An 11,958-nucleotide genomic window follows, 5' to 3' on the forward strand; every position below is an offset into this window, starting at 1 on the left:
TATAACTTATAATTCTAAAGTGTATGAAGTAAAATCAAAACAAAAGTAACAATGACAACAATTTAGCAGAACCAAGTCATGTTACACTTTTTATACAAATCACAATTTTAAGAGTCGAAGCAAATGACAATAACAACATCTAAATTAGCTTAGTTAAGAAAAAAATAAATACCTTAACTCAGTCATATAACACAAGAAAGTTTAAAACTGAAAAATCTAATCATATCCTAACTTATTTAAATAGATATTTTAACTTTTAGAATCTCATATCTTTCTAAAATTTAACATGGAAATTAAACATTGAGGACACTTAATTAATTATCATATTCCAATAAAATTTCTCTTCTGAACGTTTTCACAAACACTTTATGTGCATTAATATTTAAACAAGTTTAATAAACTTGTAATCTTAATATACTTTCCCAATCACTATCATTGCTTTCCAAAAGCTATTATTCACCAACAATCAATTTAAATAGAAAATTTTCAACACGGAAATACCCAAACAATCACCTTCAACACCCATATAATAGTTCCACATAACCAAAACATTCAACACCAAACCACATAACTTACCTTGCTTCTTGCAAAGCTAAAACCATAGAAAAAGAAGGAAATATTGTTGTCAAGCACATAAGAGAAGAGGCGAGGAGCTATCCACCATAAAAAAGAGAGACTAGTCATGGAGTTCACTATGTTGTCAAGCTGTTGCATCACCAAGAAAGAGAAAATAGGAGGAGCTGTCGTCAGCCAAGAAGAAGAATACAAAAGAATGCTAGCTGTTGCATGAGAAGAGAGGAAGAGAGAGAAGAGGAAGCTTGCGGCGAAGGAGAAGAGGAGAAAAAGAGAAACTAACGCTAGAGTCGCTTTGATCTGATGAAAAAATGACGCTATGTTCTGAAAATTCAAATTTAAAGTAAAAAGTTTTTCCCATGCACACACATATTCGTCTATTATGGCATAACAGATGAGTATAGTGACCTTTTTTCTTCTGTTTTTAAAACAGACAAAAATGATAGACAAAAATAACATCTTTTATGTGGAGTGCGTACTTATTAGAACATTTAAATTATACATTTCCTCAATTGTCCCTCTCAATTTCACTTTACATCTTATAGATTAAATATCCTCTGCAAACTCTTCTCTCTAGCACTTCTAATTCAAATTATTTTAAAACATCTAAATATTATTTTAAAATAAATATAACGTGTGTCAATTCCAAAAATCACTTCTATGTTTTAAGAGATAAAACTCTTCTCATATATTTATTTTTCTATAATGCATTCACTTTAAGTAATATAAACCAAACATTATAACACTTTTTGTTTGCTATAAAAATTTAGTTGAGTTGGGTCTTGATAACTCATCACTACAAGAAAATCTTGAAGTAGCAGCGGAACATTTCTAGCGGTTCAACAAAACCGCTAGAAATTCCAAATATTTCTAGCGGTTTCTATAAAAACCGCTGCAAAATTCAGACGGTTTGACCATTGCCCGCACATTTCTAGCGGTTACCACCTAACCGCTCGAAAATTAGAGCTAGAAAATTCCCCGGGCTTTGGCGGGAACTTGGCGCCAAATTTGTAGTGTTTACTTTCTAGCGGTTCAGGCCAATAAACCGCTAGACACCGAAAAATTCTAGCGGTTGATGCATGAACCGCTAGAAATATTTTTCATTCCCCGAGGAGTTTAGAAATTTCTAGCGGTTCTGGGCCGAACCGCCAGAATTTCTAGCGGTTCTGGGCCGAACCGCTAGAAATTGCTAGCGGTTTGGACCGAACCGCTAGCCAATTCCCGAGGCACATGTGACCGTTGGGAATTCCTAGCGGTTTGGCCCAAAACCGCTAGAAATTTCTAGCGGTTTGGACCAAACCGCTAGGAATTCTCGGTCTATATATACCCCCCCACACTCTCACTTCTTCAATCGTTCTGGAAGCGAAGCTCTGCTGAATTTTCTCCACAAACATATTCGAGTTCTGATTCAGTTGCAGATCCTTATTTTCAGGTAAAAATAGTAATTTATTGATAAATAATTTTTATTTTATGTTTTATTTTATTTATTTTATTATGTTGTAGTTTATAAATAATTTTTCTTTTTATTTCATTTATAAATAATTACTATTTGTTGTTATTAGGATGACTCGTCGACACGGGAAAGACCCAGTTGATCCTGAGAGAGCTGGACCCAGTGAGGTTCATCATGATGCTGGTGAGCCATTCCCCAGCATTCATGACTACGATCTCAGCGAGGAGGATATCCTCAGTTTTATGGAGCAGGATGATGTTGAGCGGACTGAGGAGGCTCATTTTACTGGGGATGAGCAACCCCATGCTGATGCTGATGCTGCTGACGAAGAGGAGGAGGAGGAGCAGGATCAGGGGAATGAGGTGGAATTTGTCGGTAAGTATTTATTTAACTTTTTAAAGTTTTGATCAGTATTTAATTTATATAGAAATTGTATTAATTTATTGATATATAATTTATTTCTTAATTAAATTTTGCAGACACTGAGGGGAACAGGTCCTATCTTAGGAATAAGGCATGGCCTGAGGGGTCAATAGCAGAAGGTTATTCTGGAGATGAGGTCCTAACTTTCTGTTCGAGGTATTTTGATGACATGGAGACATCTTTTAACCGCCCGCGTCGCGTAGATGATTCTCCTCCTGGTCCTTCCACGTCAACTTTATTTCCTCTTGTTGGGAAACCAGTTGGAGGATATGAATTCTTCAGACTCACTCCTACAGAGAAACTCCAGGCACACAGACACGTTTTGATAAATTGCAGCCAAGTTGAACCCTTCATGCAGTAAGTATATATATCATATAAGCTCACTATCTTTTACACTTTATATTTGTTTCTTACTGACTCTTCTAACAAATTACACTTTACTATAGTGAGTTTAGGAGTTATCTCAGGCATCAGCTACGGGGCCGTGCGCGTTCTGCTGACATTGATAAAAGAGTCCACAAAGAGTTTCCCAGTTGGTTTACACGTCGAATACGTAATGACAACAGCCCATACACAGATGAATTCAAAGCTCTTTCTCTCGGTCCGTTAGACCATGCACGAAGGTTTACCGCGTACAATGTCAACGGCTTCAAGTTCTGTACGGTTGGACGTGATCAGGGATTGCTCACACAAAACTCTGGAGTTTGCGGGACATTCGGAACGAGATGTTATGCTAGCAGTAGTGATGGCGATATGCGCTTTGGAGGCGTCACTTACTATGGAAAGCTAATTGACATTATTGAGTTGAGTTACCAACTTTTCACCGTGACACTGTTCAAATGCTCCTGGGCAAATACGACAACTTCACGGGGACTCGCTACTGACCATTTGGGCATCACCTCAGTCAATTTCTCTAAACTTATTCATACGGGGGCATCTGAAGATGATGAGCCATATATCCTTGCTTCTGAGGCACACCAAATTTACTATGTCGAGGACGAAAAACATAAAGACTGGAATATGGTCGTTCACCTCAAGCCACGGGATCTTTACGATATGGGTGATGGTGACATTATTTACGACAGTGAACCCTTCCAACCCTCGAATTTTGAAGACTTCTTTCCTCAAGGAGATGATAATTTGCCACTTATCAGGTACACGTCTTTTCTTAAATTATTTAAATAATTAACTACTAATTACTAATTTTTTCCAAATACAACATAAATTTAACAAATTTTTTTAAAATGTGTCCTTTCAGGCCGGATGATGATGGAGAATAGCAGCATCCAAAATAAATTATTTAAAAAAATTTTCGTCCATAAATACATATGTATAAATTAAAATTCGTACAGTTTTTTTAAAAATAAAAAAATTTTCATTTGTAGCGGTTACATAACCGCTACAAATTTTTTTCACGAAATTGTAATTTTTAGCGGTTATTAACCGCTACAAATTTATTTTCACGAAATTGTAATTTGTAGCGGTTATTAACCGCTACAAAATACATATCTGTAAATTAAAATTCGTTCAGATTTTAAAAATAAAAAATACTAAATTTCTAGCGGTTAATAACCGCTACATATATAACCGCTACGAAATACTAGCGCTTATATATACGCTAGAAAATGAATAACAGCTACAAAATGCAATAAAACGCTACAAAAACACCGCTACAAATGTGTCGCTGATCTCTATAAATACCATATCTTCTCTACATTCATTTACTCCATCTCTTTTCCTTCCTCTCCTATTTTTCTTCATAATTCTCTCTTTTTTTCTTACTATCTCATATGGTAGTTTTTTTCTCTTTACTCTATGGTAAGTGAATTTTATTTTATAATTCATTGTATCTTTTATTTGTTTTTATTTAAAATTTACTAACATATTTATTTCTCCTTTCCTTTCAGATTTTTCTTCTCCACATTTGTCATGCCCTCCTCAACTGATTCAAATACTCATCAACCTAATACTATAGGTTCAATATTACAAAATATATCATCTTCAATTCAACTATCTTATTAAATATTCAATTAAATTATCTTATTAAATTAAATTCACTTCTTTTGACACATTCATAATTTAATTACATATTTTTTATTACAAAATTTGAATATATAAAATGTAACATATAACTAATTATACAAATTAACAAAAATTCTTCAAAATAATTTATTTAATGGTTTTTAAAATTATAATATGAAAAACCATAAATTTTTTTTTCTGGCACGGTAAAAATTTCTAGCGGTTCTGAACCGCTAGAAATATTTCGTCAAATTTAAATTTTGCGCCAAAATTTCTAGCGGTTCAAACCGCTAGAAAATTTTTTCCCGCCATTCCTAAAATTCAATTGGCGGGAAAATTTAATTTCCCAAACATTTCTAGCGGTTCTATAACCGCTAGTAATTTCCGCGCGCTACTGAAATTATTTAATTCCCGGCAAAATAGATTTCGTTTAGCAGGTTTCTAGCGGTTATAAAACCGCTAGAAATTTTTTTCCGGGAACTTTTCTAGCGGTTTTATAACCGCTAGGAATGTGTCTCCTTCAGATATTTTCTAGCGGTTTCTAACCGCTAGAAATTTTCTATCGTTTTGACCATGATGTGTAGCGGTTGCGATAACCGCTAGAAATTTTTTCTTGCACCTGTTTTTCTAGCGGTTTCCTTAACCGCTACAAATTTGATTTGTTGCGGTTAAAACCGTTAGAAATGTAACACTCTAACCGCTAGAATTAACATATTTTTTTGTAGTGCATTAAGACTAGGGCATGCTTTTGGGCTCAAAGTGCTTATAGATATACTTACAGATCGTCTACTAACAAGGTTTTCATATCGATAGCGGGACCTAAATTCATGACCTTGTGGATTATATTATGAGTTAACTCTTTACCAACGGACAAATTTTTATTTGTTGGTAACATTATAACACTTTTGACACTGATTTTTTTTAACTGGTATAAAAGTCCCCAGTACAAAGTCCTTTTTGACCCGTGTAAGCAAGGTTTTGGCAACCAAAAAAATAATAATAATAAGGTGATTGCCTATGTTAAAATAAAAAATCCATACTTATCGATAATTATTTTAAAATCCTCAATATTGCAAGTTGTGCAAAATTTGGATGTCCACCGTATCTTGGTCAGTACTCCATAGTATACGTTCACTCAAATGATAAGCCATATTATTCAGATAATATTATTTATATATCCCTCTTTCATATTTATACACGATATTATGTATCTGTACAGACGGTACGGCTCACAAAAAACATAAGGAACCAGTTTTTTAAAAAATAATTTTTTATTTGAAAATTATTAGTTGAAAATTTTAAATATAGACCATTAAAATTGTATTTGATGTATATTTTATCAAAACAATGAGTATCATGGTACTCACTACTACAATAAGTAACGAAACTGGTTCCAAAACATATTAACTTAAATAACACTCTTATTGTTTTAATCACAGTGTTTTTTTCGATGAAAACAACTAGAGTGCATCACTTGGAAACTATATATTATTTATTGATAACTACATTATGCGTAGCTTAAAGGAGATTTTAAAAAAAATGAAATGTTGGGTCTACAAGTTTTAAGTTTCAACGTTGGATATTATAGAGCGTACTTATCAGCTTATTAATTAGCATCCGATCCCTTTCAAGAATAATACTCCTCTGGTCTTATTTATAAGATAGAGAAAGAAAATTTTTCTTGGTTCTATTTATAAGTCACTTTATTAAATTTTTAATATAAATATACAATTTTGTCCTTCATTTATTATAATATAGATGGTTATTTTTTTAAAGATGAATGTATTAAATATGGGTAAAATTATAAAGTTGTTATATTTTAATAGAGAGTTAATATAGTTTAAGATTTTTTTTAAAATTTGTATGAGACATATTGAAAGCGCCTTATAAATAAAATCAGAGAAGTATATATAAGAGATCAAATTATTTGTCATATTGCACGTATAAATTACATATATTCAGTACGCAAATACGAAATTTTTTAAAACACGACAAAAAAAAATATATAACGCAATCAAAACAAAAGAAAACATGAAATTAAACTTGCGTAGCTCAAGAAACCAAGCCATTATAATGGAGCACTACTCATTTCACAATGGCTGAATAAACGTCATTCTGCACAGCTTTTTTTGACGGGGGGCTGGCAAAACCATAGAGAAAGAATAGAGTCAATAATGTCATTTGCCACCCGTCCATTTACTCACCTGGATAAAAATGTTAGTTAAATTTAGTTAAAAGTAATAAATAGTCTTAAGACACTTTTAGCATCTTTCATATAAATTAAGAAAAATATTAAAACTGTATTAACTCCACTAAAATATAACAACTTTTCAATTTTACTTATATTTAATAGATACACCTTTAGGAAAAAAAATAAATTTCTACACTTTAATAAATAAAAGACAAAATAGTATATTCATACTAAAGATTTAATAAGGTGACTTATAAATAGAAGCAAAAAAATTCTTTTCTTTCTACCTTGTAAACAGAACCAAGGAGTGTGTAAGATATATATATTCAATTATATCCTTGTTTGTAAAGAGTGTATATAAAAGATAACAAGGAAAAATTTATTGTAACGAGATAACAAGTGGCATATATTTAATGAAGGTAACAGTAAAAAGACAAGTTTAAAATGTCACAAAAAGAGGATTTATTTCTCAGAACTGGGGACACCACTGTGAGAGAGATTATTTCTCACTACTACATTGAAGACTTTTTATTTCTGTTTTGCATGACTTTTTACGTCTGTTTTGCAGGGGACATGAAAAGAAGGGACATAAAAAGTACCCCCTTTTTACTTCTGTTTGGAACAGACGAGAAAAGTTGTAGTATTCACGTCTGTTTTAGATAAACAGAAGTAAAAAAATCGATTTTTTACTTCTGTTTTGCTGAACAGACGTGAATGTCCTCTGTTTTTTTTTTAAAAGAAGATTCAGTTCGTATATACTACTTCCCCTACAGCCACAATAACCATAATAGCCACTTTCCAGCAAGTTGAAATAGTATGAACCAGTCAATATTTTCAGCCAAGACATATCAACATCATAACTTCATCTATATAGACACATTAATTAACTAACTAGTCAAAAAAGAAGAACAAACTACAAAAGTCAATATTGATCCTATTGTCTTTAAACATAAACTTGATCAGTCCCTAGACCACAATTCTTGAAGCAGTTGCTGTGCCAAAAGGTCTCGGATGAAGTTAATGTCATCAATAGTATATGAACAATCATTATCAAAAATCTGTAAATTGACAAATGAACAAATTTAAACATAGGAAGAAAATAAAATAAGTAACAATTTAATTTAAAAATTCAACTATTACAAAACTAAAATTATATTTACTTACCTCATCAAATTTTGTAATACATCTGCTCTCAATAATCTCAAACATATAACGGATAATGTAATATCCGCACTCTGTTGGCCCTTGTTGCTTAGCACACTGCAAATCATAAGGAAATGATAATCCAAATTCATATATAAAATAATTGCCATCAATGAAAGAACTTCAATTTAAAGTACTCACACTAGGATATACCCAAGTTGTTGAGCCATATTTGCCGGAACGCTTCCCACCAGTTATATAATAAGTCTTTAAAGCCCTATGAGCAAATGAAAGCACAAGTTAAATAATTTATATTGAAAACAAAATTATTGATCTACATTAAGGTACTTACGTGTTGAAAACGCCCCTCATCTCACTGCCTGGACGACGACCCAAGGGATCAAACCAATAGATGACATTGTCAATGGGACAAGAAACACACAAACTCCAATGACAACTGCATCATAGAGTAAGACTTATACATTACTGGATATCACAATAATTCTTAACAATTTAAGTATGTATAAATAAATATAATTAAGCTACTTGCCCTTCAATAATTGGTGCCAAATAACAAGGTAATTTAGTGTCTCCAATCGTATTGCCCACATATCTGATTCTCCTATCTAGTGGGTTGTACTTCTTCTGGACACTTGCAGGGCATAAATATCCATATAAATTTCTCTTCTCCATTGATGACATGCATTTGTTATGGAAGAGGCTATCATTGAATTGAAATAAGATAATTATTAGTATGTGAAAGTAAGAAATTAGAAATTTAAGTTAGAAATGAAAAAGTAAACTTACATGATTGCTAATTGAACCCATGCTATGTCCAACTCCTTCAAGGATAAGAAATCCCTAATGTCTTTGTTGTCAAGTTCAAAGAAATATGATTTTTCTTCACCCACAATCCCTACAGGCATCTTTATGTCGACCTTGTTAATTGTTTTATATTCCTCATATAATTGTGCCAAGCAGGGATATCTATTAACATCATTCTGGTCCTAATGAAATATCAAATAAACATAATAAGTATTATAAGTATTATGTTAAAAAAATGCACACAATATAGAATAACATTTTCTTACCATCACAGGTATTATCTCCTCATCAACAAGGTGTCTAGGCCAAAGAATGAAAGTTCCAATTGCCTGACCTAACTTCACAACTTCAGCAGTCGGGAATGGCACATCCGCACCTGTCTCTCCCTCTCAAACAGTCGTAACTGTAACCCTCACTTGGTCCTCTTGAATATGTTGGTGATGGATAGTGCTCCCTTGATTGTAGAGGAGAGCGTCAGCAACAACACGCATCCTTGGGACCTCTAAACAAAGACAATAAGGTTGTCCAAAGTCCGGCGTGGGACTACTAGGATCATGCTCTCCTAATGCCCCCGGTGGATTACAACTGTCTTTAGTGCTAGGAAAGACGGGGGAATCCTAAATGAGAGAAATGCAATTATTAAATTAAATAAAAAACGTTGGTAAAACTCAACATCAATTTAAGTGAAATTGATTACAAACCTGGGGTGTGCATTGTTGTTGAACTGTCCCAATTTGCATGCTAGAGACCATAGATTTCATCTCATCACGAAGCTCAGCCATAAGCTCTTTTCGAAGTGACTGGTGTAACTGGGCCTCAATCTTGACCTCTAGCTCAGATTGAAGCTCATCACGAACTTGGTCTCAAAGTTTAGCTATCATCTCATCAGTGGGCTGACTTTGTAGAGAAGCTCGTGAAGTTTGTCCAAAATATTGGGTAAGACCAACTGTCCTCCCTTCTCCTCTAACGCGTCTGGGGTGATCAGGCTTCCCAATCGCTGTCGCTAAAATGTCCATCCTTCCACTTGGACTAAATGAACCTTCATTGCTTTGCTCTTCAAGTACCTCCTATAACATTTTAAGTATGATAAAAAATTAATGACAGTACAAATGAAAATTAATGATAAAATATAAGGAATATTACCATAAGTTAAAGTTATTTGAATTATACAACTTACAATTTTTTTAGCAATCTCAGCAACTGCTGGATTAATATATTGACCCTTCTTCATCCTTGCTTCCTTCCATTTTCTATGATGTGGAGGAGGAGGTGGGGTCTAAATAACGATACTAGGATCAGATTTTGCAGCTTCCTGCATCGCCTTAAAGTCATTCTACATGATCCTCTCCTCAAGCATCTTGTAACCTCCACGGGATAAATAGTGCGGATATAAATTTTTAGCTTGCCTTTCTTTATTCATCGCACTTAATTCCTGTGGAAAAGAAAACAAAGTAAATTGAGTAAGTGAAGTAAATTAAATCAAAATTAAATGTTTTATAAGGCAATGTACCTGAAATTTAGGATCATGCCGTGATGCCACAAACCTCCTCCAATCATCTGGATCAAGGAAGGAGTATTTTTCGCACGGATCATCATCTTTCTTAGGCCCTCGCACATACTGGCTCGTGAGTGTGTGCTTAAAATCTTTCCAGCGCTGACGAACTTGCTGCAACAAATGCTTTTTCATTTGCTCAGTACGAGGGATGTCATACGTTTGCTACAAAGAAAAATATATATGTTTGAGTTAAAGATCTTAGTTATAACTATATTTACAATAAAACAAATGAAATAAAATTAGAAAGTGACATACCAAAATATATTCCCAAATCCTATCCTTCGTCTCCTTAGAAATTGACTTCCAATTAGGCCATAGAATATTAACTTTGCTTCGGGCAACAGAGCCTATATATCTAATGAATCTGTCCTTCTCTTCACCAATTGGATTCATATTGGCATCAAAATCCACATGCTTCTTCTGAATACGACCATGACGTACTGCTAACTTTGGTAGCCTTGTACTACCTCTAACCTTCCTTCCTTCCGGCTGATTGACATCATCGATGTCATAATCCTCCTACATATCTCTATCACAGCCTTCCTCCATATTGGCATCAAAATCCTCCTCCATGTGCCTGTTGAAAAACCAAAATTAGATAAATAAGTAAATTATAGTGAAATGTATTAATATATAAATAATATCAAGTACATTGCAATGAAATAAATAAAAGAAAATAACACAAGGTATGTTGCAAAATTACATTACTTAATCTGACTTTATGCATTGTCCCATATCCCTTCACAATGATCATCTCTTGCAACATATTCATCATTATCTACCAATTCTACTTCACTTGGTCTAGGCGGATTTGAAGCAAAAGGTGGTGTCTCATCAAGATTCATGGTAGGATCACTGTCCTTCTGCTTTTTACTTTGAAGGACAATAGACAATTTTTTATTTGCTGGATTAGTAACATAAAATACTTGTTTTGCCTGGCTTGCTAAAATGAAGGGCTCATCTGCATAACCAACCCTGCCAAGATCAACTAATGTAAATCCAAATTGTTGATCTATTTCAATACTATTGTTGTTGACCCATTTACATTTTAAGACAGGAATCTTGAAATTGGTGTAGTTTACCTCCCATATCTCTTCAATAACTCCATAATAAGCCATAGATGCCAATTTGGGGTTTTTATCTTTCGAACTCGAAAAATGCATCGCTTCAGCAACCACCATTACCCCACTATTCTGCACAGTACTTTTGTCATCTTGAGCTTTTGTGTAGAAGGAATATCCATTTATGTCGTATCCACTCCAAGTGATAACTTCAAAACAAGGACCCCAAGCTAACCATTTTATTGTATCAGATACATTGGCCTCTCTCAAAACTTTTTCACTGAACCATGTTATAAATGTTTTGTTATGCTCATTAGCTATTTGCATATCACTTTTCTTTGGATACTTTTCTTTTAAACTTTTTTTGTGATCATCTAAATATGACTGCACTTCTTCCATATTATTCAATATGTATAAGTGCGCTTGTAACACTTCTTCACGACCCATACTCTTTACCTTCAGCCCCTTGATTCCTTTACTTGTACCGTTTTCATGCCGAGATGGTGTCTTAGCTATAGATAGATATGTTTTGCAAAATTCCATAGCCTCTTCCGCTACATACCTTTCAACAATTGATGCTTCAGGTCGATAAGGATTTTTAGAATAATCTTTTAAGACTTTCATGTACCTCTCAAATGGATACATCCATCTTAGAAAAATAGGACCGCAAAGCCTTATCTCCCTCACTAAATGAATGATCAAATGCACCATG

At 33.6% G+C, this 11,958-nt stretch overlaps 1 protein-coding gene across 1 annotated transcript; it reads right to left on the bottom strand.

Moving 5' to 3' along the window:
- Nucleotides 1-9,978: 9,978 nt before the first annotated feature.
- LOC114741772 (uncharacterized) lies at nucleotides 9,979-10,691 on the bottom strand. The gene is made up of 3 exons (XM_028930029.1): nucleotides 10,441-10,691; nucleotides 10,175-10,347; nucleotides 9,979-10,062 (listed from the first exon to the last, which is right to left on the bottom strand). Exons 1-3 carry the CDS (start codon nucleotides 10,576-10,578, stop codon nucleotides 10,056-10,058), a joined length of 318 nt encoding a protein of 105 aa, XP_028785862.1. The 5' UTR covers nucleotides 10,579-10,691; the 3' UTR covers nucleotides 9,979-10,055.
- Between the last annotated feature and the right edge of the window lie 1,267 nt (nucleotides 10,692-11,958).

The sequence above is a fragment of the Neltuma alba genome, unplaced genomic scaffold (assembly GCF_004799145.2).
Source record: "Neltuma alba isolate B1F8T4 unplaced genomic scaffold, ASM479914v2 tig00003526_pilon, whole genome shotgun sequence".
In the NCBI taxonomy this organism is placed as follows: Eukaryota; Viridiplantae; Streptophyta; class Magnoliopsida; order Fabales; family Fabaceae; genus Neltuma; species Neltuma alba.